Raw genomic sequence first — 27,113 nt, 5'->3', positions numbered from 1 at the left:
GATCTACACAGGGTTGAATGCACCATGTCTATCAAACTGCAGTCAGTGTATGGGTAAACACTTTTAGGGGCATTTTAACCACTTCCGGTTGCTCCAGGAAGCTTAGATTCGACACAGGTAGATCTCATAGTGGCCTGATGGACTGGTACCGAAGACAGGTTCATACGGCATTCATAACCCATATAGGCTTCAGGTTGAATTTTGTGGTGCAGGCTATGTATTCCTATGGGAAGAGATGTCACTGTAATCTGTGAGATCAAAAAACACTGTTTTACTGTGAAGGGTTAATGCCACACGGTCAAGGTTAGGCTTGTTCAGATCGGGAGGACCTTAGGAACATTCATGTGGTGGAATTGTGCTTCTCACCCTAACGGTTCTCTCACTGCCACCCAAAATCAAATGACATTGTGGTGCAGGCTTCATTTTGGGCCTTCTTTTTTTCAAGTTTGCTGCACTCAGAACGAGCTACGGTCAAGCGGGGCGTCTCCTTGAACTCGGCACAGTCTGGAGACTATGGTGATGCCATTTTTTGTGTTGATTTCAGAATGCCATTTTGGTGATGGTCCCTCTCCGTTTAAACATATTGCAAATGTACAAAAGTCAACTAGCAAGTCAGTGTCCATCAGTCAATTAGATGTCATTATGACACCAAATGGATATCAATTGACACCAAACCCACTTTTTCCTACTCATTTAGTAGCCAAATATCACATATGTCAGAGCAGTCCCATAATTCACAGCGCCTTCGGTTTAAAACATAATAAAAAGGTAAAACACATAGTTACGTTCTAGCTGCGGGTCCAGTTCGGACATTATGTGAAGGCCTATGTGAGGCGACCCCGAATCCCGAGTTTCGGCTCGATAGGTCATTTGGTGTCCGAGAAAAACCCTAATTGGTGCTGAAAATCCACTTTTTTCCATGCCTTGCTACGGGGTCCTTGAACGAGCTATCGGACAGGCACGTCGGGGTCCGTCTCTATGGGCCGAGCCGGTTTCAATGCACCTAGCCTTGCGTCTCTGAGACTTTTCTAAACGTCGTCATTTTCGTAATGGTCAAAATTAATTGAAGGTATTGCAAATGTACGAGGCTGTTTCTCGGTCCGAGAACCGTCTAGAGCCACGTAACTCACCACGCACCATCAACCGGAGGTCTAGAACAGGTTTCTACAGTTTCGGAACTCTAGGTCTGACGGTTCTTTTTTAGCTCCAACAAAGCTAACTATTGCAGCCACTGTCTGTCTCTACGCACCCCAATACGTCCCTCCATCCAAGGTGTGTTTTAGTGTGATTTTTTTTTCCTTTGATTTTTTTTGGGAAAAATGACTGATTTACAGTTCATGGGGGTTGCCTAATCACACATATGAAGTTTTGGAAAGATCAGACTTTTTTAACCCCTCGAAACAGCCCCTGAGACACCAGTTATGGCACTTCCGGTTGGCACAGGAAGCTATAAATCAACACATATCCCCATTGGGGTATGCTGTTACAGAATCCTGAGTTTTAAGTCCTTACGTTAAGAACTGACTGATTTACACAGGGTTGAATGCACTATGTCTGTCAAACTGCAGGCAGGGTATGGGTAAACACTTTTAGGGGCATTTTAACCACTTCCGGTTGGTCCAGGAAGCTCAGAATCAACACAGGTAGACCTCATAGTGGCCTGATGGACTGGTACCGAAGACAGGTTCATACGGCATTCATAACCCATATAGACTTCAGGTTGAAATTAGGGGTGCAGGCAATGTATTCCTATGGGGAGAGATGACACTGTAATCTGTGAGATCAAAAAACACTGTTTTACTCTTAAGGGTTAATGCCACACGGTCAAGGTTAGGCTTGTACAGATCGGGAGGACCTTAGGAACATTCATGTGGTGGAATTTTTCTTCTCACCCTAACGGTTCTCTCACTGTCACTCAAAAGCAAATGACATTGTGGGGCAGGCTTCATTTTGGGCCTACTTTTCTAATGGTCGTTGCGCTTAGACCGAGCGAGCTACGGTCAAGCGGGATAGCTCGTTGAACTCAGCACAGTCTGGAGACTATGGTGATGCCATTTTTTATGTTGATTTCAGAATGCCATTTTGGTGATGGTCCCTCTCCGTTTAAACATATTGCAAATGCACAAAAGTCAACTAGCAAGTCAGTGTCCATCAGTCAATTAGATGTCATTATGACACCAAACCCACTTTTTACTACTCATTTAGAAGCCAACTATCACATATGTCAGAGCAGTCCCATAATTCACAGCGCCTTTAGTTTAAAACATAATAAAAAGGTAAAACACATAGTTACGTTCTAGCTGCGGGTCCAGTTCGGACATTATGTGAAGTCCTATGTGAGGCGACCCCGAATCCCGAGTTTCGGCTCGATAGGTCATTTGGTGTCCGAGAAAAACCCTAATTGGTGCTGAAAATCCACTTTTTTCCATGCCTTGCTACGGGGTCCTTGAACGAGCTATCGGACAGGCACGTCGGGGTCCGTCTCTATGGGCCGAGCCGGTTTCAATGCACCTAGCCTTGCGTCTCTGAGACTTTTCTAAACGTGGTCATTTTCGTAATGGTCAAAATGAATTGAAGGTATTGCAAATGTACGAGGCTGTTTCTCGGTCCGAGAACCGTCTAGAGCCACGTAACTCACCACGCACCATCAACCGGAGGTCTAGAACAGGTTTCTAAAGTTTCGGAACTCTAGGTCCGACGGTTCTTCTTTAGCTCCAACAAAGCTAACTATTGCAGCCACTGTCTGTCTCTACGCACCCCAATACGTCCCTCCATTCAAGTTGTGTTTTAGTGTGATTTTTTTTTCCTTTGAATTTTTTGGGGAAAAATGACTGATTTACAGTTCATGGGGGTTGCCTAATCACATATATGAAGTTTTGGACAGATCAGACTTTTTTAACCCTTTGAAACAGCCCCTGAGACACCAATTATGGCACTTCCGGTTGGCACAGGAAGCTATAAATCACCACATATCCTCATTGGGGTATGCTGTTACAGAATCCTGAGTTTTAAGTCTTTACGTTAACAACTGAGTTATTTACGGAGGGTTTAGTATGTGTGTGTTATTTCAGAAAATCATAGAAAATCACAGAAATCTCGCAGAGCTCCGCAGCACACTTTAAAAAGATTCGTATGAACACCCTGCAACTGGATCTGTAACCGTTGAAAAAAAAAACGCCTATTTGTGACCATTGCCAAGTTGTCATTGTTCCGTTTCTCTTAAATGACGATAGATAAATGGCTGGTTCTTTTTTTATTGACACCGGAGGCTCCTTGACTTTGACCTGAAGTGGAAAAATAATTTCTCTATTTCCATTTAGGACCTTTAATCCCAGAAAAACGGCCATAACTCAAAAACCGTCGAGGCCTAGACGCCATCTTGTTCGGGGCCAACTGCCCATTATGCCAAACCTACGCTCACCGAGTTTCGGCTTCGAAATATTTTCCGTTTTCGAGATAAGGCCCCGTCGTGATTCGTGATGTTTTGCCAAATTGCCATATGATTCCGTATGCCCTCTTGTGGGAAATTCCGGGATAGCGGAAAAACGCTCAAAAACTTGTTTATTTTATAAAACGGAAACCGAATGTCCGACAAAGTTCATTTGATGACTTCCCGGTAGGTCTGGCCCTACCGCACGGCCCGACGCCGACCGCGAATTTTACAAACGATTTCGGACGTCTAGTAAGGGACCGTACATTTGCAATATGGACTTTCTCACTGATCATACACGAAATGCCGAAATGTTCCCTTAAGGTATGTTAGTGGATACTTCCTCAAGGGAAACCATTGAAATCAGATACCGGGTGATTCATAGAGGTAATATAGTCATTGTTTATCTTCATGGTATGGACATTATCAGTATGGTGATGTCATGTTATTTAATTATTTTTTAAGTGGTTGCCATGGAGACTGAGCGAGAAAGAAAGGCAGCTTCTTCGACCCTGGTTGTCATGGAGACGCTGTAAATAACAGACACTCGGGAGAGAACACACACACACACACATCTATCCTCCACGGGGAGTTGACCCCATCTAGACAGGTGGAAGGCATTATGTCATCCTGTAGTGTGTGTGTGTGTGTGTGTGTGTGTGTGTGTTTGTCTGTGTGCGTGCACGTGTGTGTTTTCAGAGCTGCTCTGTTCTAGATAATTAACCATACAAACAACTCTGTATCCCACCACAAGCTGTTAAACATGATAACCCCTTACAGTACTCTGTTCACTGTAAGTAACCTGTAGTAACAACAGGGTGATCAAATGAAGATCCTACATCTGTAGCAACAACAGGGAGATCAAATGAAGATCCTACATCTGTAACCTGTAGTAACAACAGGGTGATCAAATGAAGATCCTACATCTGTAACCTGTCGTAACAACAGGGTGTTCAAATGAAGATCCTACATCTGTAACCTGTAGTAACAACAGGGTGATCAAATGAAGATCCTACATCTGTAACCTGTAGTAACAACAGGGTGATCAAATGAAGATCCTACACCTGTAACCTGTAGCAACAACAGGGAGATCAAATTAAGATCCTACATCTGTAACCTGTAGTAACAACAGGGAGATCAAATGAAGATCCTACATCTGTAGCAACAACAGGGAGATCAAATGAAGATCCTACATCTGTAACCTGTAGCAACAACAGGGAGATCAAATTAAGATCCTACATCTGTAACCTGTAATAACAACAGGGAGATCAAATGAAGATCCTACATCTGTAGCAACAACAGGGAGATCAAATGAAGATCCTACATCTGTAACCTGTAGTAACAACAGGGTGATCAAATGAAGATCCTACATCTGTAACCTGTAGTAACAACAGGGTGATCAAATGAAGATCCTACATCTGTAACCTGTAGTAACAACAGGGTGATCAAATGAAGATCCTACATCTGTAACCTGTAGTAACAACAGGGTGATCAAATGAAGATCCTACATCTGTAACCTGTAGTAACAACAGGGTGATCAAATGAAGATCCTACATCTGTAACCTGTAGTAACAACAGGGTGATCAAATTAAGATCCTACACCTGTAACCTGTAGCAACAACAGGGAGATCAAATGAAGATCCTACATCTGTAGCAACAACAGGGAGATCAAATGAAGATCCCACATCTGTAACCTGTAGCAACCACAGGGAGATCAAATGAAGATCCTACATCTGTAGCAACAACAGGGAGATCAAATGAAGATCCTACATCTGTAACCTGTAGCAACAACAGGGAGATCAAATTAAGATCCTACATCTGTAACCTGTAATAACAACAGGGAGATCAAATGAAGATCCTACATCTGTAACCTGTAGCAACAACAGAGAGATCAAATTAAGATCCTACATCTGTAACCTATAGTAACAACAGGGAGATCAAATGAAGATCCTACATCTGTAACCTGTAGCAACAACAGGGAGATCAAATGAAGATCCTATATCTGTAACCTATAGCAACAACAGGGAGATCAAATGAAGATCCTACACCTGTAACCTGTAGCAACAACAGGTAGATAAAATGAAGATCCTACACCTGTAGCAACAACAGGGAGATCAAATGAAGATCCTTCATCTGTAGCAGCAACAGGGAGATCAAATGAAGATCCTACATCTGTAGCAACAACAGGGAGATCAAATGAAGATCCTACATCTGTAACCTGTAATAACAACAGGGTGATCAAATGAAGATCCTACATCTGTAGTAACAACAGGGAGATCAAATGAAGATCCTACATCTGTAACCTGTAGCAACAATAGGGAGATCAAATGAAGATCCTACATCTGTAACCTGTAATAACAACAGGGTGATCAAATGAAGATCCTACATCTGTAACCTGTAGTAACAACAGGGTGATCAAATTAAGATCCTACATCTGTAACCTGTAATAACAACAGGGAGATCAAATGAAGGTCCTACATCTGTAACCTGTAATAACAACAGGGAGATCAAATGAAGATCCTACACCTGTAACCTATAGCAACAACAGGGAGATCAAATGAAGATCCTACATCTGTAACCTATAGTAACAACAGGGAGATCAAATGTAGATCCTACATATGTAACCTATAGCAACAACAGTGAGATCAAATGAAGATCCTACATCTGTAGCAACAACAGGGAGATCAAATGAAGATCCTACACCTGTAACCTGTAGCAACAACAGGTAGATAAAATGAAGATCCTACACCTGTAGCAACAACAGGGAGATCAAATGAAGATCCTTCATCTGTAGCAACAACAGGGAGATTAAATGAAGATCCTACATCTGTAACCTATAGCAGCAACAGGGTGATCAAATGAAGCTCCTACATCTGTAGCAACAACAGGGAGATCAAATGAAGATCCTAGAGAGAGAAAGAGAGAGAGAGAGAGAGAGAGAGAGAGATGGACAGAGAGTGAGAGAGCGAGAGAGAGAGATGGACAGAGAGAGAAAGACAGAGAGAGAGTGAGAGAGAGAGAGATGCAGGGTCTCTGATTGTGTTGATACCCTGTGTTCCCATGCAGGTTTGATGGCGGATAAGGAGGAGAAGCCTGTGGGAGAGGAGGACGACGAGACAGACCTGAACTACACTCCACCAGCCCAGAAGAGCCTGCAGGAGATACAGGAACTAGACAAGGATGATGAGAGTCTCAGGAAATACAAACAGACTCTACTAGGAGCTGGACCAGTGGTGGCAGGTCAGTGTGTTACTGTGGTCAGTGTGTGTTACTGTGTATTACTGTGGGCAGTGTGTTACTATGGTCAGTGTGTTACTGTGGTCAGTGTGTTACTGTGGTCAGTGTGTTACTGTGGTCAGTGTGTTACTGTGGTCAGTGTGTTACTGTGTTACTGTGGTCAGTGTGTGTTACTGTGGTCAGTGTGTGTTACTGTGGTCAGTGTGTGTTACTGTGGTCAGTGTGTGTTACTGTGGTCAGTGTGTTACTGTGGTCAGTGTGTTACTGTGGTCAGTGTGTTACTGTGGTCAGTGTGTTACTGTGGTCAGTGTGTTACTGTGTTACTGTGGTCAGTGTGTTACTGTGGTCAGTGTGTTACTGTGGTCAGTGTGTTACTGTGGTCAGTGTGTGTTACTGTGTTACTGTGGTCAGTGTGTGTTACTGTGGTCAGTGTGTGTTACTGTGGTCAGTGTGTGTTACTGTGGTCAGTGTATGTTACTGTGGTTAGTGTGTTACTGTGGTCAGTGTGTTACTGTGTTACTGTGGTCAGTGTGTTACTGTGGTCAGTGTGTTACTGTGGTCAGTGTCTTACTGTGGCCAGTGTGTTACTGTGTAAGAGACACTGGCCACAGTAAGAGACCACAGTAATGTTGGTACTGGGCCCTGCATCAGAGACCACAGTAATGTTGGTACTGGGCCCTGCATCAAAGACCACAGTAATGTTGGTACTGGGCCCTGCATCAGAGACCACAGTAATGTTGGTACTGGGCCCTGCATCAGAGACCACAGTAATGTTGGTACTGGGCCCTGCATCAGAGACCACAGTAATGTTGGTACTGGGCCCTGCATCAGAGACCACAGTAATGTTGGTACTGGACCCTGCATCAGAGACCACAGTATCATCCTGGTATCTAGTTGATTCATCCTGGTATCTAGTTGATACATCCTGGTATCTAGTTGATTCATCCTGGTATCTAGTTGATTCATCCTGGTATCTAGTTGATTCATTCTGGTATCTGGTGTTACTGCTGCTTTAATAATAGCTATAACTCAATATTATCAACAAGAACACACACACACACACACACACACACACACACACACACACACACACACACACACACACACACACACACACACCCTCTCTGAACCATCTCTGTGTGTGTTTTTTCAGACCTGACCATTCCCAATGTCCAGGTCACCAGACTGACCCTGATGTGTGACCAAGCACCTGGTCCCATCACCATGGACCTCTCAGGTAAATACCACTCCTTTATCCCTGGTCCCATCACCATGGACCTCTCAGGTAAATACCACTCCTTTATCCCTGGTCCCATCACCATGGACCTCTCGGGTAAATACCACTCCTTTATCCCTGGTCCCATCACCATGGACCTCTCAGGTAAATACCACTCCTTTATCCCTGGTCCCATCACCATGGACCTCTCAGGTAAATACCACTCCTTTATCCCTGGTCCTATCACCATGGACCTCTCAGGTAAATACCACTCCTTTATCCCTGGTCCCATCACCATGGACCTCTCAGGTAAATACCACTCCTTTATCCCTGGTCCCATCACCATGGACCTCTCAGGTAAATACCACTCCTTTATCCCTATCCATCCTTTTCTCTATCATATCTCACCACTATCTCTCTATCCCTCTTCTGCCCTCACTATCTCACCATCCTCCATCCTTCTCCTGCCCTCACTATCTCACCATCCTCCATCCCTCTCCTGCCCTCACTATCTCACCATCCTCCATCCCTCTCCTGCCCTCACTATCTCACCATCCTCCATCCCTCTCCTGCCCTCACTATGTCACCATCCTCCATCCCTCTCCTGCCCTCAATATATCACCATCCTCCATCCCTCTCCTGCACTCACTATCTCACCATCCTCCATCCGTCTCCTGCCCTCACTATGTCACCATCCTCCATCCCTCTCCTGCCCTCACTATGTCACCATCCTCCATCCGTCTCCTGCCCTCACTATGTCACCATCCTCCATCCCTCTCCTGCCCTCACTATCTCACCATCCTCCATCCTTCTCCTGCCCTCACTATCTCTCCATCCCTCTCCTGCCCTCACTATCTCACCATCCTCCATCCCTCTCCTGCCCTCACTATCTCACCATCCTCCATCCCTCTCCTGCCCTCACTATCTCACCATCCTCCATCTTTCTCCTGCCCTCACTATCTCACCATCCTCCATCCCTCTCCTGCCCTCACTATGTCACCATCCTCCATCCCTCTCCTGCCCTCACCATCCTCCATCCCTCTCCTGCCCTCACTATCTCACCATCCTCCATCCCTCTCCTGCCCTCACTATCTCACCATCCTCCATCCCTCTCCTGCCCTCACTATGTCACCATCCTCCATCCCTCTCCTGCCCTCACTATCTCACCATCCTCCATCCCTCTCCTGCCCTCACTATGTCACCATCCTCCATCCCTCTCCTGCCCTCACTATCTCACCATCCTCCATCCTTCTCCTGCCCTCACTATCTCTCCATCCCTCTCCTGCCCTCACTATCTCTCCATCCCTCTCCTGCCCTCACTATCTCACCATCCTCCATCCCTCTCCTGCCCTCACTATCTCACCATCCTCCATCCCTCTCCTGCCCTCACTATCTCACCATCATCCATCCCTCTCCTGCCCTCACTATGTCACCATCCTCCATCCCTCTCCTGCCCTCACTATGTCACCATCCTCCATCCCTCTCCTGCCCTCACTATCTCACCATCCTCCATCCCTCTCCTGCCCTCACTATCTCACCATCCTCCATCCTTCTCCTGCCCTCACTATCTCTCCATCCCTCTCCTGCCCTCACTATCTCACCATCCTCCATCCCTCTCCTGCCCTCACTATGTCACCATCCTCCATCCCTCTCCTGCCCTCACTATCTCTCCATCCCTCTCCTGCCCTCACTATCTCACCATCCTCCATCCCTCTCCTGCCCTCACTATGTCACCATCCTCCATCCCTCTCCTGCCCTCACCATCCTCCATCCCTCTCCTGCCCTCACTATGTCACCATCCCTCTCCTGCCCTCACTATCTCACCATCCTCCATCCCTCTCCTGCCCTCACTATCTCACCATCCTCCATCCCTCTCCTGCCCTCACTATGTCACCATCCTCCATCCCTCTCCTGCCCTCACTATGTCACCATCCTCCATCCCTCTCCTGCCCTCACTATCTCACCATCATCCATCCCTCTCCTGCCCTCACTATCTCACCATCCTCCATCCCTCTCCTGCCCTCACTATCTCACCATCCTCCATCCCTCTCCTGCCCTCACTATCTCACCATCCTCCATCCCTCTCCTGCCCTCACTATGTCACCATCCTCCATCCCTCTCCTGCCCTCACTATGTCACCATCCTCCATCCCTCTCCTGCCCTCACTATCTCACCATCCTCCATCCTTCTCCTGCCCTCACTATGTCACCATCCTCCATCCCTCTCCTGTGTAGTGGGATGAGGCTCCAATATGAATGAATTCAGTGTAATGGGATGAGGCTCCAATATGAGTGAATTCAGTGTAGTGGGATGAGGCTCCAATATGAATGAATTCAGTGTAATGGGATGAGGTTCCAATATGAATGAATTCAGTGGTGGGATGAGGCTCCAATATGAATGAATTCAGTGTAGTGGGATGAGGCTCCAATATGAATGAATTCAGTGGTGGGATGAGGCTCCAATATGAATGAATTCAGTGTAGTCGGATGGGGCTCCAATATGAATGAATTCAGTGTAATGGGATGAGGCTCCAATATGAATGAATTCAGTGTAGTCGGATGAGGCTCCAATATGAATGAATTCAGTGTAGTGGGATGAGGCTCCAATATGAATGAATTCAGTGCAGTGGGATGAGGCTATGTATGGTTTTGCTCCATTGTTATTCTGGGATGGAGAAGAAGACCAGGCGCTGGATCCTGTTCTAGGGGACTGTGTGTGTATCTGTCTCCCTGTCTCTTTGTGTGTGTGTGTGTGTGTGTGTGTGTGTGTGTGTGTGTGTGTGTGTGTGTGTCAGGGGACAGCTCAGCATGATAATGTAGGTTTAACGCCCCATCCTGCAGAGCCATGATGATGTCATCCTCCCACAAAGCAGGGAACTGTGGAGGACCATCCATCTGTGTGTGGTGTCTGGTGTATGATGTGTGGTGTGTGTCTGGTGTGTGTGGTGTCTGGTGTGTGTGGTGTCTGGTGTATGATGTGTCTGGTGTGTGGTGTGTGTCTGGTGTGTGTGGTGTCTGGTGTATGATGTGTCTGGTGTGTGTGTGTGTGTTTGATAGTGTTTGTGTGTGTGTTCTCATGTGGACGACTAGTGTGGGTGGGTGATTGTGTGGGTGGGTGATTGTAAGGTTGTGTGGGTGGGTGATTGTAAGGTTGGGTGGGTGGGTGATTTGTAAGGGTGGGTGGGTGATTTGTAAGGGTGGGTGGGTGGGTGATTGTAAGGGTGGGTGGGTGATTGTAAGGGTGGGTGGGTGGGTGATTGTAAGGGTGGGTGGGTGGGTATTGTAAGGGTGGGTGGGTGATTGTACGGGTGGGTGTGTGGGTGGGTGTGGAGGGGCTTCCCTTGAATGAGACGATATCTAAGTATACACCACTATCTTCTATTTCACAAAGGACAACCAACACACACACACACACACACACACACACACACACACACACACACACATACAAACAAACTGAGACTGAGACAAATGGGAAAGGTCACCTGGTTGCTAGGTGATAGAACCATCCGAGAGAGAGAGAGAAACAGAGAGAGGTACACAGAGATAGAGGCAGAGAGAGAGAGAGATGCAGAGAGAGAGAGAGGTACACAGAGATAGAGGCAGAGAGAGAGAGAGGTACACAGAGCTAGAGGCAGAGAGAGAGAGACCGAGAGAGCAGCGTCTGTGACTGTTCCCTACAACATGTATAAGCTAGCACAGTAGCATAGAGAGACCGATGATGCCATGTAGATACTTCATAGAGTTGGCTTAACTAACGTTGGACCAGAGCTAGCCCTTCATCATGACATCATTACATTATACAGTACGTAATGCCGCCTAGAGTTTGAGAGCGAGACCAGAGCTAGCTAACAAGCTTGTGAGCAGAGCGGCACCAACATTTGAATTAAAACACGTTTTTGTAGTTTAAAAAAACAAGACAATGTGTAATGTGACAACGATAGTATTCATAATTAGCATTGAACAAGTTAATCCTAATTCTTCTCTAATTAAAAATCTCTCCTTAATTTCTGAATCACGCTTGTAACGTCAGTAGTTACAGTAGACTAAGCAGCTAGCCTACACAGAAGATGTTCAGCTGGAATGCAGGCAGACACTGGAATACATTTCTGAGTGAAAGAGGGTTTGAAAAAATGTACGGAACTTCAAATAATGAACTGTTATTAACTGTTTCCCATGCTTTTAAAATAAATGTAACTTTCCTGAAGAATTGTGTGCTTGCTTCAAGTTAAATTTTATTTGTCACGTGTCGATTACAACAGGTGTAGGCCTTAAGTAACAAAATATTTCGTAAAATAATTAATAAAAAAATACAATAACAAAACTAATATAATTAAAAATAACACAATAAAATAACAATACTATATATATCAGGAATCAAGGTAAGACCCAGATGCAGACCGTGTCGAAGTAACAATATTTATTACAGCAACAGGGGCAAAGGTACAGGACGGCAGGCATGCTCAGGGTAAGGTACAGGACGGCAGGCTCAGGGTCAGGTACAGGACGGCAGGCAGGCTCAGGGTCAGGTACAGGACGGCAGACTCAGGGTAAGGTACAGGACGGCAGGCTCAGGGTAAGGTACACGACGGCAGGCAGGCTCAGGGTAAGGTACACGACGGCAGGCAGGCTCAGGGTAAGGTACAGGACGGCAGGCTCAGGTTCATGGTACAGGACGGCAGGCAGGCTCAGGGTAAGGTACAGGATGGCAGACTCAGGGTAAGGTACAGGAAGGCAGGCTCAGGGTAAGGTACAGGACGGCAGGCAGGCTCAGGGTCAGGTACAGGACGGCAGGCTCAGGGTCAGGTACAGGATGGCAGGCTCAGGGTAAGGTACAGGACGGCAGGCTCAGGTTCATGGTACAGGACGGCAGGCAGGCTCAGGGTAAGGTACAGGATGGCAGACTCAGGGTAAAGTACAGGACAGCAGGCTCAGGGTAAGGTACAGGACGGCAGGCAGGCTCAGGGTCAGGTACAGGACGGCAGACTCAGGGTACGGTACAGGACGGCAGGCTCAGGGTAAGGTACACGACGGCAGGCAGGCTCAGGGTAAGGTACACGACGGCAGGCAGGCTCAGGGTAAGGTACAGGACGGCAGGCTCAGGTTCATGGTACAGGACGGCAGGCAGGCTCAGGGTAAGGTACAGGATGGCAGACTCAGGGTAAGGTACAGGACGGCAGGCTCAGGGTAAGGTACAGGACGGCAGGCAGGCTCAGGGTCAGGTACAGGACGGCAGGCTCAGGGTAAGGTACAGGATGGCAGGCTCAGGGTAAGGTACAGGACGGCAGGCTCAGGTTCATGGTACAGGACGGCAGGCAGGCTCAGGGTAAGGTACAGGATGGCAGACTCAGGGTAAAGTACAGGACAGCAGGCTCAGGGTAAGGTACAGGACGGCAGGCAGGCTCAGGGTCAGGTACAGGACGGCAGACTCAGGGTACGGTACAGGACGGCAGGCTCAGGGTAAGGTACACGACGGCAGGCAGGCTCAGGGTAAGGTACAGGACGGCAGGCTCAGGGTCAGGTACAGGATGGCAGGCTCAGGGTAAGGTACAGGACGGCAGGCTCAGGTTCATGGTACAGGACGGCAGGCAGGCTCAGGGTAAGGTACAGGATGGCAGACTCAGGGTAAGGTACAGGACGGCAGGCTCAGGGTAAGGTACAGGATGGCAGGCAGGGTCAGGTACTGGACGGCAGGCAGGCTCAGGGTAAGGTACAGGACGGCAGGCAGGCTCAGGGTAAGGTACAGGACGGCAGGCAGGGTCAGGTACAGGACGGCAGGCTCAGGGTAAGGTACAGGACGGCAGGCAGGCTCAGGGTAAGGTACAGGTTGGCAGGCAGGCTCAGGGTAAGGTACAGGATGGCAGGCAGGGTAAGGTACAGGATGGCAGGCAGGCTCAGGGTAAGGTACAGGACGGCAGGCAGGCTCAGGGTAAGGTACAGGACGACAGGCAGGCTCAGGGGCAGGCAGAGTGGTCAAACAAGACGAAATGGCAACAGAAAAACAGAGAACACAGGTATAAATACACCGGGGATAATGGGGAAGATAGGCGACACCTGGAGGGGGGTGGAGACAATTACAAGACAGGTGAAACAGATCAGGGTGTGACAATAGATAATAAACAGGGATGTTAACATCAGCAAACCGCTCGCACACACGACGGAGCTACCACCATGCTCCTCCTTCATCTTTACAAGTAGAGAGAGGGGGTGGAGCTACCATCATGCTCCTCCTTAATCTTTACAAGTAGAGAGAGGGGGTGGAGCTACCACCATGCTCCTCATTACAAGTAGAGAGAGGGGGGGTGGAGCTACCACCATGCTCCTCATTACTAGTAGAGAGAGGGGGGGTGGAGCTACCACCATGCTCCTCATTACTAGTAGAGAGAGGGGGGGTGGAGCTACCACCATGCTCCTCATTACTAGTAGAGAGAGGGGGGTGGAGCTACCACCATGCTCCTCCTTCATCTTTACTAGTAGAGAGAGGGGGGTGGAGCTACCACCATGCTCCTCCTTCATCTTTACTAGTAGACAGAAGGGGGTGGAGCTACCACCATGCTCCTCCTTCATCTTTACTAGTAGACAGAGGGGGGTGGAGCTACCACCATGCTCCTCCTTCATCTTTACTAGTAGAGAGAGGGGGGTGGAGCTACCACCATGCTCCTCCTTCATCTTTACTAGTAGAGAGAGGGGGTGGAGCTACCACCATGCTCCTCATTACTAGTAGAGAGAGGGGGTGGAGCTACCACCATTCTCCTCCATCTTTACTAGTAGAGAGAGGGGGTGGAGCTACCACCATGCTCCTCCTTCATCTTTACTAGTAGAGAGAGGGGGTGGAGCTACCATCATGCTCCTCCTTCATCTTTACTAGTAGACAGAGGGGGGTGGAGCTACCACCATGCTCCTCCTTCATCTTTACTAGTAGACAGAGGGGGGTGGAGCTACCACCATGCTCCTCCTTCATCTTTACTAGTAGAGAGAGGGGGTGGAGCTACCTCCCTCCCTCCTCTACGCTGTTCCCTCCTCCATTCTCTCTACAACCTATTCTATATAGTGTCAAAGGATTTTCTGATGGAAATGAGAGAGAGGGAAACTAAGGGGTAGGGATGGAGAGGGAGGGTGAGAGAGACAGAGAGGGTGAGAGAGACAGAGAGGGTGAGAGAGAGAGAGAGAGAGAGAGGGAAACTAAGGGGTAGGGATGGAGAGGGAGGGTGAGAGAGACAGAGAGGGTGGGAGAGACAGAGAGAGGGAAACTAAGGGGTAGGGATGGAGAGAGAGGGAGGTTGGGAGAGAGAGAGGGAAACTAAGGGGTAGGGATGGAGAGGGAGGGTGAGAGAGAGAGAGAGGGTGAGAGAGAGAGACAGAGAGGGTGAGAGAGAGGGAGGGAGGTTGAGAGAAACAGGGTGAGAGAGAGAGAGAGAGACAGAGAGGGAAAATAGATGCCTGATATACCCGCGTGTGATGTGCTGGTTCTCTCTGTCTGGGAGAGAGGGAAAGAGGGAGAGAGGGAAAGAGGGAGGGAGGGAGAGAGGGAGAGAAGGAGGCTGAGCGAGAGGGAGGGTGAGCGAGAGGGAGAAACACTCTCCAGGGAACCAATGTCTGATCCTGTCTTCAGAGAGGGAGGAAGGGAGAGAGTGTAATGGTTGTCTGATGTGACTTTGATGTTAACTGGTAATACCAGGAGTTACTGTTGAACTAGGTCTAGGGAGGGAGAGGGCAGGTGTGTGTGTGTGTGTGTGTGTGTGTGTGTGTGTGTGTGTGTGTGTGTGTGTGTGTGTGTGTGTGTGTGTGTCCACCACAACACATCAGTGCTGTCCTTTCCCTTTTATCTCTACTGCTTCCTCCGTTCCTCTGTTCTCTACATCTCTCTCCATGTATCTATCCTCTCCTTCCGTCTGTTCTCTACATCTCTCTGCATGTATCTATCCTCTCCTTCCGTCTGTTCTCTACATCTCTCTCCATGTATCTATCCTCTCCTTCCGTCTGTTCTCTACATCTCTCTCCATGTATCTATCCTCTCCTTCCGTCTGTTCTCTACATCTCTCTCCATGTATCTATCCTCTCCTTCCGTCTGTTCTCTATATCCTTCTCCTTTTATCTCTACTGCCTCCTTCTTCCCTCTGTTCTCTACATCTCTCTCCTTTTATCTCTACTGCCTCCTTCTTCCCTCTGTTCTCTACATCTCTCTCCTTTTATCTCTACTGCCTCCTTCTTCCCTCTGTTCTCTACATCTCTCTCCATGTATCTCTCCTCTTCTTCCCCCTTCCCCTGTCCTCCTCCTCCTCTTCTTCCTCCTTCCCCTGTCCTCCTCCTCCTCCTCTTCATCCCCCTCCTCCCGTGTATCCCTCCATGATAAGGCTTTTACAGCAGGGTAAAGTGTAGAGTTTAAATGTATTAAACACCCATTATCTGTGATCAGAGGGTTCTAGAGTGGGTTCTGGTCAAATGTAGTGCACTATGTAGGGAATAGGGTGCCATTTGGCCCTGGTGAAAAGTAGTGCACTATGTAGGGAATAGGTTGCCATTGGGCCCTGGTCTAAAGTAGTGCACTATGTAGGGAATAGGGTACCATAGGGCCCTGGTCTAAAGTAGTGCACTATATAGGGAATAGTGTGCCATTTGGGACTTATATTTAATCTATAAACCCCAGACACAGAGAACAGTCAGAGACCAGGCACAGAGAACAGTCAGAGACCAGGCACAGGGAACAGTCAGAGACACAGAGAACAGTCAGAGACACAGAGAACAGTCAGAGACACAGAGAACAGTCAGAGACCAGACACAGAGAACAGTCAGAGACCAGACACAGAGAACAGTCAGAGACCAGACACAGAGAACAGTCAGAGACCAGACACAGAGAACAGTCAGAGACCAGGCACAGAGAACAGTCAGAGACCAGGCACAGAGAACAATCAGAGACCAGGCACAGAGAACAGTCAGAGACACAGAGAACAGTCAGAGACCAGATACAGAGAACAGTCAGATACAGAGAACAGTCAGAGACCAGACACAGAGAACAGTCAGAGACCAGACACAGAGAACAGTCAGAGACCAGACACAGAGAACAGTCAGAGACCAGACACAGAGAACAGTCAGAGACACAGAGAACAGTCAGAGACCAGACACAGAGAACAGTCAGAGACCAGACACAGAGAACAGTCAGAGACCAGACACAGAGAACAGTCAGAGACCAGACACAGAGAACAGTCAGACACAGAGAACAGTCAGAGACCAGACACAGAGAGCAGTCAGAGACCAGACACAGAGAACAGTCAGAGACCAGACACTGAGAACAGTCAGACACAGAGAACAGTCAGAGACCAGACACAGAGAACAGTCAGAGACCAGACACAGAGAACAGTCAGAGACCAGACACAGAGAGCAGTCAGAGACCAGACACAGAGAACAGTCAGAGACCAGACACTGAGAACAGTCAGACACAGAGAACAGTCAGAGACCAGACACAGAGAACAGTCAGAGACACAGAGAACAGTCAGAGACCAGACACAGAGAACAGTCAGAGACCAGACACAGAGAACAGTCAGAGACACAGAGAACAGTCAGAGACACAGGGAACAGTCAGAGACACAGAGAACAGTCAGAGACCAGACACAGAGAACAGTCAGAGACCAGACACAGAGAACAGTCAGAGACCAGACACAGAGAACAGTCAGAGACACAGAGAACAGTCAGAGACCAGACACAGAGAACAGTCAGAGACCAGACACAGAGAACAGTCAGACACAGAGAACAGTCAGAGACCAGACACAGAGAGCAGTCAGAGACCAGACACAGAGAACAGTCAGAGACCAGACACTGAGAACAGTCAGACACAGAGAACAGTCAGAGACCAGACACAGAGAACAGTCAGAGACACAGAGAACAGTCAGAGACCAGACACAGAGAGCAGTCAGAGACCAGACACAGAGAACAGTCAGAGACCAGACACTGAGAACAGTCAGACACAGAGAACAGTCAGAGACCAGACACAGAGAACAGTCAGAGACACAGAGAACAGTCAGAGACCAGTCACAGAGAACAGTCAGAGACCAGACACAGAGAACAGTCAGAGACACAGAGAACAGTCAGAGACACAGAGAACAGTCAGAGACACAGAGAACAGTCAGAGACCAGACACAGAGAACAGTCAGAGACCAGACACAGAGAACAGTCAGAGACCAGACACAGAGAACATATGGATATCATCCGCAGTTTGGTTGTTGTGTTTGAATATTGAAGTGATAACCTCATCTGTTGACCTCACGTTGTCATGGTGTTGACCTGCAGGTGACCCGGAGGCTCTGAAGAAGAAGAGTTTCACCATGAAGGAAGGAGTGGACTACAGAGTGAAGATACACTTCAAGGTAAGAACATCTGTCACGACTCAGCATTTGACCTAGATGCAGATACAGGAGTCGGATGGTTCGGGTCTCAGAATATTTATTATAGCACAGTTTAAAGGGCAGGTCGAGGGCAGGCAGAGGTTCGTAAGTCCAAGACAGAGTCAATCAGGGACAGAACGGCAGGCAGGCTCAGGGCCAGAACGGCAGGCAGGCTCAGGGCCAGGACAGGCAGAAAGGTTGGAACCGGGAAGACTAGAAAACTAGAACTGGAACAGGAGAAACAGGAAACACGCTGGTAAGACCTGACAAAACAAGACGAACTGGCAACAGACAACCAGAAAACCAGGTATAAATACACTGGGGATAATGGAGGGAAATAGGAGACACCTGGTGGGGGGGGGGAGATAAGCACAAGACTGGTGAAACAGATCAGGGATCAATCTCCTCTTCACCTTTCTGTTCTGCTCTGTTTGGTTCTGTTCTGCTCTGTTTGGTTCTGTTCTTCTCTGCTCTGTTTGGTTCTGTTCTTCTCTGCTCTGTTTGGTTCTGTTCTGCTCTGTTTGGTTCTGTTCTTCTCTGCTCTGTTTGGTTATGTTCTTCTCTGCTCTGTTTGGTTCTGTTCTTCTCTGCTCTGTTTGGTTCTGTTCTGCTCTGTTTGGTTCTGTTCTGCTCTGTTTGGTTCTGTTCTTCTCTGCTCTGTTTGGTTCTGTTATGTTCTTCTCTGCTCTGTTTGGTTATGTTCTTCTCTGCTCTGTTTGGTTCTGTTATGTTCTACTCTGCTCTGTTTGGTTCTGTTCTTCTCTGCTCTGTTTGGTTCTGTTCTTCTCTGCTCTGTTTGGTTCTGTTCTTCTCTGCTCTGTTTGGTTCTGTTCTGCTCTGTTTGGTTCTGTTCTGCTCTGTTTGGTTCTGTTCTGCTCTGTTTGGTTCTGTTCTTCTCTGCTCTGTTTGGTTATGTTCTTCTCTGCTCTGTTTGGTTCTGTTCTTCTCTGCTCTGTTTGGTTCTGTTCTGCTCTGTTTGGTTCTGTTCTGCTCTGTTTGGTTCTGTTCTTCTCTGCTCTGTTTGGTTCTGTTCTGCTCTGTTTGGTTCTGTTCTTCTCTGCTCTGTTTGGTTCTGTTCTTCTCTGCTCTGTTTGGTTATGTTCTTCTCTGCTCTGTTTGGTTCTGTTATGTTCTTCTCTGCTCTGTTTGGTTATGTTCTTCTCTGCTCTGTTTGGTTCTGTTATGTTCTTCTCTGCTCTGTTTGGTTCTGTTCTTCTCTGCTCTGTTTGGTTCTGTTCTGCTCTGTTTGGTTCTGTTCTGCTCTGTTTGGTTCTGTTCTTCTCTGCTCTGTTTGGTTATGTTCTTCTCTGCTCTGTTTGGTTCTGTTCTTCTCTGCTCTGTTTGGTTCTGTTCTGCTCTGTTTGGTTCTGTTCTGCTCTGTTTGGTTCTGTTCTTCTCTGCTCTGTTTGGTTCTGTTCTGCTCTGTTTGGTTCTGTTCTTCTCTGCTCTGTTTGGTTCTGTTCTTCTCTGCTCTGTTTGGTTATGTTCTTCTCTGCTCTGTTTGGTTCTGTTATGTTCTTCTCTGCTCTGTTTGGTTATGTTCTTCTCTGCTCTGTTTGGTTCTGTTATGTTCTTCTCTGCTCTGTTTGGTTCTGTTCTTCTCTGCTCTGTTTGGTTCTGTTCTTCTCTGCTCTGTTTGGTTCTGTTATGTTCTTCTCTGCTCTGTTTGGTTATGTTCTTCTCTGCTCTGTTTGGTTCTGTTATGTTCTTCTCTGCTCTGTTTGGTTCTGTTCTTCTCTGCTCTGTTTGGTTCTGTTCTTCTCTGCTCTGTTTGGTTCTGTTATGTTCTTCTCTGCTCTGTTTGGTTCTGTTCTTCTCTGCTCTGTTTGGTTCTGTTCTTCTCTGCTCTGTTTGGTTCTGTTATGTTCTTCTCTGCTCTGTTTGGTTATGTTCTTCTCTGCTCTGTTTGGTTCTGTTATGTTCTTCTCTGCTCTGTTTGGTTCTGTTCTTCTCTGCTCTGTTTGGTTCTGTTCTTCTCTGCTCTGTTTGGTTATGTTCTTCTCTGCTCTGTTTGGTTCTGTTATGTTCTTCTCTGCTCTGTTTGGTTCTGTTCTTCTCTGCTCTGTTTGGTTATGTTCTTCTCTGCTCTGTTTGGTTCTGTTATGTTCTTCTCTGCTCTGTTTGGTTCTGTTCTTCTCTGCTCTGTTTGGTTCTGTTCTGCTCTGTTTGGTTCTGTTCTTCTCTGCTCTGTTTGGTTCTGTTCTGCTCTGTTTGGTTCTGTTCTTCTCTGCTCTGTTTGGTTCTGTTCTTCTCTGCTCTGTTTGGTTATGTTCTTCTCTGCTCTGTTTGGTTCTGTTATGTTCTTCTCTGCTCTGTTTGGTTATGTTCTTCTCTGCTCTGTTTGGTTCTGTTATGTTCTTCTCTGCTCTGTTTGGTTCTGTTCTTCTCTGCTCTGTTTGGTTCTGTTCTGCTCTGTTTGGTTCTGTTCTGCTCTGTTTGGTTCTGTTCTTCTCTGCTCTGTTTGGTTATGTTCTTCTCTGCTCTGTTTGGTTCTGTTCTTCTCTGCTCTGTTTGGTTCTGTTCTGCTCTGTTTGGTTCTGTTCTGCTCTGTTTGGTTCTGTTCTTCTCTGCTCTGTTTGGTTCTGTTCTGCTCTGTTTGGTTCTGTTCTTCTCTGCTCTGTTTGGTTCTGTTCTTCTCTGCTCTGTTTGGTTATGTTCTTCTCTGCTCTGTTTGGTTCTGTTATGTTCTTCTCTGCTCTGTTTGGTTATGTTCTTCTCTGCTCTGTTTGGTTCTGTTATGTTCTTCTCTGCTCTGTTTGGTTCTGTTCTTCTCTGCTCTGTTTGGTTCTGTTCTTCTCTGCTCTGTTTGGTTCTGTTATGTTCTTCTCTGCTCTGTTTGGTTATGTTCTTCTCTGCTCTGTTTGGTTCTGTTATGTTCTTCTCTGCTCTGTTTGGTTCTGTTCTTCTCTGCTCTGTTTGGTTCTGTTCTTCTCTGCTCTGTTTGGTTCTGTTATGTTCTTCTCTGCTCTGTTTGGTTCTGTTCTTCTCTGCTCTGTTTGGTTCTGTTCTTCTCTGCTCTGTTTGGTTCTGTTATGTTCTTCTCTGCTCTGTTTGGTTATGTTCTTCTCTGCTCTGTTTGGTTCTGTTATGTTCTTCTCTGCTCTGTTTGGTTATGTTCTTCTCTGCTCTGTTTGGTTCTGTTATGTTCTTCTCTGCTCTGTTTGGTTCTGTTCTTCTCTGCTCTGTTTGGTTCTGTTCTGCTCTGTTTGGTTCTGTTCTGCTCTGTTTGGTTCTGTTCTTCTCTGCTCTGTTTGGTTATGTTCTTCTCTGCTCTGTTTGGTTCTGTTCTTCTCTGCTCTGTTTGGTTCTGTTCTGCTCTGTTTGGTTCTGTTCTGCTCTGTTTGGTTCTGTTCTTCTCTGCTCTGTTTGGTTCTGTTCTGCTCTGTTTGGTTCTGTTCTTCTCTGCTCTGTTTGGTTCTGTTCTTCTCTGCTCTGTTTGGTTATGTTCTTCTCTGCTCTGTTTGGTTCTGTTATGTTCTTCTCTGCTCTGTTTGGTTATGTTCTTCTCTGCTCTGTTTGGTTCTGTTATGTTCTTCTCTGCTCTGTTTGGTTCTGTTCTTCTCTGCTCTGTTTGGTTCTGTTCTTCTCTGCTCTGTTTGGTTCTGTTATGTTCTTCTCTGCTCTGTTTGGTTATGTTCTTCTCTGCTCTGTTTGGTTCTGTTATGTTCTTCTCTGCTCTGTTTGGTTCTGTTCTTCTCTGCTCTGTTTGGTTCTGTTCTTCTCTGCTCTGTTTGGTTCTGTTATGTTCTTCTCTGCTCTGTTTGGTTCTGTTCTTCTCTGCTCTGTTTGGTTCTGTTCTTCTCTGCTCTGTTTGGTTCTGTTATGTTCTTCTCTGCTCTGTTTGGTTATGTTCTTCTCTGCTCTGTTTGGTTCTGTTATGTTCTTCTCTGCTCTGTTTGGTTATGTTCTTCTCTGCTCTGTTTGGTTCTGTTATGTTCTTCTCTGCTCTGTTTGGTTCTGTTCTTCTCTGCTCTGTTTGGTTCTGTTCTGCTCTGTTTGGTTCTGTTCTGCTCTGTTTGGTTCTGTTCTTCTCTGCTCTGTTTGGTTATGTTCTTCTCTGCTCTGTTTGGTTCTGTTCTTCTCTGCTCTGTTTGGTTCTGTTCTGCTCTGTTTGGTTCTGTTCTGCTCTGTTTGGTTCTGTTCTTCTCTGCTCTGTTTGGTTCTGTTCTGCTCTGTTTGGTTCTGTTCTTCTCTGCTCTGTTTGGTTCTGTTCTTCTCTGCTCTGTTTGGTTATGTTCTTCTCTGCTCTGTTTGGTTCTGTTATGTTCTTCTCTGCTCTGTTTGGTTATGTTCTTCTCTGCTCTGTTTGGTTCTGTTATGTTCTTCTCTGCTCTGTTTGGTTCTGTTCTTCTCTGCTCTGTTTGGTTCTGTTCTTCTCTGCTCTGTTTGGTTCTGTTATGTTCTTCTCTGCTCTGTTTGGTTATGTTCTTCTCTGCTCTGTTTGGTTCTGTTATGTTCTTCTCTGCTCTGTTTGGTTCTGTTCTTCTCTGCTCTGTTTGGTTCTGTTCTTCTCTGCTCTGTTTGGTTCTGTTATGTTCTTCTCTGCTCTGTTTGGTTCTGTTCTTCTCTGCTCTGTTTGGTTCTGTTCTTCTCTGCTCTGTTTGGTTCTGTTATGTTCTTCTCTGCTCTGTTTGGTTCTGTTCTTCTCTGCTCTGTTTGGTTCTGTTCTTCTCTGCTCTGTTTGGTTCTGTTATGTTCTTCTCTGCTCTGTTTGGTTATGTTCTTCTCTGCTCTGTTTGGTTCTGTTATGTTCTTCTCTGCTCTGTTTGGTTCTGTTCTTCTCTGCTCTGTTTGGTTCTGTTCTTCTCTGCTCTGTTTGGTTATGTTCTTCTCTGCTCTGTTTGGTTCTGTTATGTTCTTCTCTGCTCTGTTTGGTTCTGTTCTTCTCTGCTCTGTTTGGTTATGTTCTTCTCTGCTCTGTTTGGTTCTGTTATGTTCTTCTCTGCTCTGTTTGGTTCTGTTCTTCTCTGCTCTGTTTGGTTCTGTTATGTTCTGCTCTCTTCTCTTCTCTTTTTTATTTATTTTTATTTCACCTTTCTTTAACCAGGTAGGCTAGTTGAGAACACCTTTATTTAACCAGGTAGGCTAGTTGAGAACACCTTTATTTAACCAGGTAGGCTAGTTGAGAACACCTTTATTTAACCAGGTAGGCTAGTTGAGAACACCTTTATTTAACCAGGTAGGCCAGTTGAGAACACCTTTATTTAACCAGGTAGGCTAGTTGAGAACACCTTTATTTAACCAGGTAGGCTAGTTGAGAACACCTTTATTTAACCAGGTAGGCTAGTTGAGAACACCTTTATTTAACCAGGTAGGCTAGTTGAGAACACCTTTATTTAACCAGGTAGGCTAGTAGAGAACACCTTTATTTAACCAGGTAGGCTAGTTGAGAACACCTTTATTTAACCAGGTAGGCTAGTTGAGAACACCTTTATTTAACCAGGTAGGCTAGTTGAGAACACCTTTATTTAACCAGGTAGGCTAGTTGAGAACACCTTTATTTAACCAGGTAGGCTAGTTGAGAACACCTTTATTTAACCAGGTAGGCCAGTTGAGAACACCTTTATTTAACCAGGTAGGCTAGTTGAGAACACCTTTATTTAACCAGGTAGGCTAGTTGAGAACACCTTTATTTAACCAGGTGGGCTAGTTGAGAACACCTTTATTTAACCAGGTAGGCCAGTTGAGAACACCTTTATTTAACCAGGTAGGCCAGTTGAGAACACCTTTATTTAACCAGGTAGGCTAGTAGAGAACACCTTTATTTAACCAGGTAGGCTAGTTGAGAACACCTTTATTTAACCAGGTAGGCTAGTAGAGAACACCTTTATTTAACCAGGTAGGCTAGTAGAGAACACCTTTATTTAACCAGGTAGGCTAGTAGAGAACACCTTTATTTAACCAGGTAGGCTAGTTGAGAACACCTTTATTTAACCAGGTAGGCTAGTTGAGAACACCTTTATTTAACCAGGTAGGCTAGTTGAGAACACCTTTATTTAACCAGGTAGGCTAGTAGAGAACACCTTTATTTAACCAGGTAGGCTAGTTGAGAACACCTTTATTTAACCAGGTAGGCTAGTTGAGAACACCTTTATTTAACCAGGTAGGCCAGGTGAGAACACCTTTATTTAACCAGGTAGGCTAGTTGAGAACACCTTTATTTACCCAGGTAGGCTAGTAGAGAACACCTTTATTTAACCAGGTAGGCTAGTTGAGAACACCTTTATTTAACCAGGTAGGCCAGTTGAGAACACCTTTATTTAACCAGGTAGGCTAGTTGAGAACACCTTTATTTAACCAGGTAGGCTAGTAGAGAACACCTTTATTTAACCAGGTAGGCTAGTAGAGAACACCTTTATTTAACCAGGTAGGCTAGTTGAGAACACCTTTATTTACCCAGGTAGGCTAGTAGAGAACACCTTTATTTAACCAGGTAGGCTAGTTGAGAACACCTTTATTTACCCAGGTAGGCTAGTAGAGAACACCTTTATTTAACCAGGTAGGCTAGTTGAGAACACCTTTATTTAACCAGGTAGGCCAGTTGAGAACACCTTTATTTAACCAGGTAGGCTAGTTGAGAACACCTTTATTTAACCAGGTAGGCTAGTAGAGAACACCTTTATTTAACCAGGTAGGCTAGTTGAGAACACCTTTATTTAACCAGGTAGGCTAGTTGAGAACACCTTTATTTAACCAGGTAGGCTAGTAGAGAACACCTTTATTTAACCAGGTAGGCTAGTTGAGAACACCTTTATTTACCCAGGTAGGCTAGTTGAGAACACCTTTATTTAACCAGGTAGGCTAGTTGAGAACACCTTTATTTAACCAGGTAGGCTAGTTGAGAACACCTTTATTTAACCAGGTAGGCTAGTTGAGAACACCTTTATTTAACCAGGTAGGCTAGTTGAGAACACCTTTATTTAACCAGGTAGGCTAGTTGAGAACACCTTTATTTAACCAGGTAGGCTAGTTGAGAACACCTTTATTTAACCAGGTAGGCTAGTTGAGAACACCTTTATTTAACCAGGTAGGCCAGGTGAGAACACCTTTATTTAACCAGGTAGGCCAGGTGAGAACACCTTTATTTAACCAGGTAGGCCAGGTGAGAACAAGTTCTCATTTACAACTGCGACCTGGTCAAGATAAAGCATAGCAGTGTGACATAAAGGAGGAGGCAAAATAATTACAATTTAGCAAATGAACACTGGAGTGATAGATGTGCAAGTAGAGATACTGGGATGCAAAAGAGCAAGAAGATAAATAACAATATGGGGATGAGGTAGTTCGGTGTGCTATTTACAGATAGGCTGTGTACAGGTACAGTGAGCTGACAGCTGATGCTTAAAGTTAGAGAGGGAGATATGAGTCTCCAGCTTCAGTGATTTTTGCAATTCCTTCCAGTCATTGGCAGCAGAGAACTGGAAGGAAAGGCGGCCAAAGGAGGTGTTGGCTTTGGGGATGACCAGTGGGGCTTTGGTGACAAAACGGATGGCACTGTGATAGACTACATCCAGTTTGCTGAGTAGGGTTTTGGAGGCTATTTTGTAAATGACATCGTCGAAGTCAAGGATCGGTGGGATAGTCAGTTTTATGAGGGTATGAGGAGACGCATACAAAGCTCTCCCTCGCCCTCCGTTTGGCAAACCTGACCATAATTCTATCCTCCTGATTCCTGCTTACAAGCAAAAATTGAAGCAGGAAGCAGCAGTGACTCAATCAATAAAAAAGTGGTCAGAGGAAGCAGTTGCTAAGCAACAGGACTGTTATGCTAGCACAGACTGGAAAATGTTCCGGGATTCCTCTCCGATGGCATTGAGGAGTACCCCACATCTGTCATTGGCTTCATCAATAAGTGCATCGATGACGTCGTCCCCACAGTGACCGTATGTACATACCCCAACCAGAAGCCATGGATTACAGGCAATATCTGCACTGAATTAAAGGCGAAAGCTGGCGCTTTCAAGAAGCAGGACTCTAACCCGGAAGTTTATAATATATCCCACAAAGCCCTCCGACGAACCATCAAACAGGCAAAGTGTCAATACAGGACTAAGATCGAGTCGTACTACACCGGTTCTGACGCTCGAGCAAACTACTTATATGCTCGCTTCGAGGCAAATAACACTGAAATATGCATGAGAGCACCAGCTGTTCTGGAAGACTGTGTGATCAAGCTCTCCTCAGCCGATGTGAGTAAGACCTTTAAACAGGTCAACATTCACAAGGCCGCAGGGCCAGACGGATTACCAGGACGTGTACTGCGAGCATGTGCTGACCAACTGGCAGGTGTCTTCACTGACATTTTCAACTTGTCCCTGACTTAGTCTGTAATACCAACGTGTTTTAAGCAGACCACCATAGTCCCTGTTCCCAAGAACACTAAGGTAACCTGCCTAAATGACTACCAACCCGTAGCACTCACATCTGTAGCCATGGAGTGCTTTAAAAGGCTGGTCATGGCTCACATCAACAGCATTATCCCAGAAACCCTAGACCCACTCCACTTTGCATACCCGCCCTAACAGATCTACAGATGATGCAATCTCTATTGCACTCCACACTGCCCTTTCCCACCTGGACAAAAGGAACACCAATGAAAATGCTATTCATTGACTACAGCTCAGTGTTCAACACCATAGTGCCCCCAAAGCTCATCAATAAGCCAAGGACCCTTGGACTAAACACCTCCCTTTGCAACTGGATCCTGGACTTCCTGACGGGCCACCCCCAGGTGATGAGGGTACGTAACAACACATCTGCCATGCTGATCCTCACCACAGGGGCCCCTCAGGGGTGTGTGCTCAGTCCCCTAATGTACTCCCTGTTCACTCATGACTGCACAGCCAGGCACG

At 46.4% G+C, this 27,113-nt stretch overlaps 2 protein-coding genes across 2 annotated transcripts in view; one reads left to right on the top strand and one right to left on the bottom strand.

Annotated features, from left to right (window-relative positions):
* The window catches only part of LOC139421752 (NLR family CARD domain-containing protein 3-like), a 1,082,035-nt gene that overhangs the window by 637,089 nt on the left and 417,833 nt on the right, over nt 1–27,113 (bottom strand). The gene's annotated exons all lie outside the window — the stretch shown is intronic.
* Nucleotides 1–27,113, top strand: part of LOC139421713 (rho GDP-dissociation inhibitor 2-like) — a 57,711-nt gene that overhangs the window by 25,746 nt on the left and 4,852 nt on the right. The window contains exons 2-4 of the mRNA XM_071172827.1: nt 6,497–6,670; nt 7,821–7,904; nt 18,167–18,243. Coding sequence (XP_071028928.1) covers nt 6,502–6,670; nt 7,821–7,904; nt 18,167–18,243 — 330 coding nt within the window. The 5' untranslated portion in view covers nt 6,497–6,501. The remainder of the gene's footprint in view (nt 1–6,496; nt 6,671–7,820; nt 7,905–18,166; nt 18,244–27,113) is intronic.

This window comes from Oncorhynchus clarkii, chromosome 12 (genome assembly GCF_045791955.1).
Source record: "Oncorhynchus clarkii lewisi isolate Uvic-CL-2024 chromosome 12, UVic_Ocla_1.0, whole genome shotgun sequence".
Taxonomy (NCBI): domain Eukaryota; kingdom Metazoa; phylum Chordata; class Actinopteri; order Salmoniformes; family Salmonidae; genus Oncorhynchus; species Oncorhynchus clarkii.
This window is presented reverse-complemented; position numbering and strand designations above follow the sequence as displayed.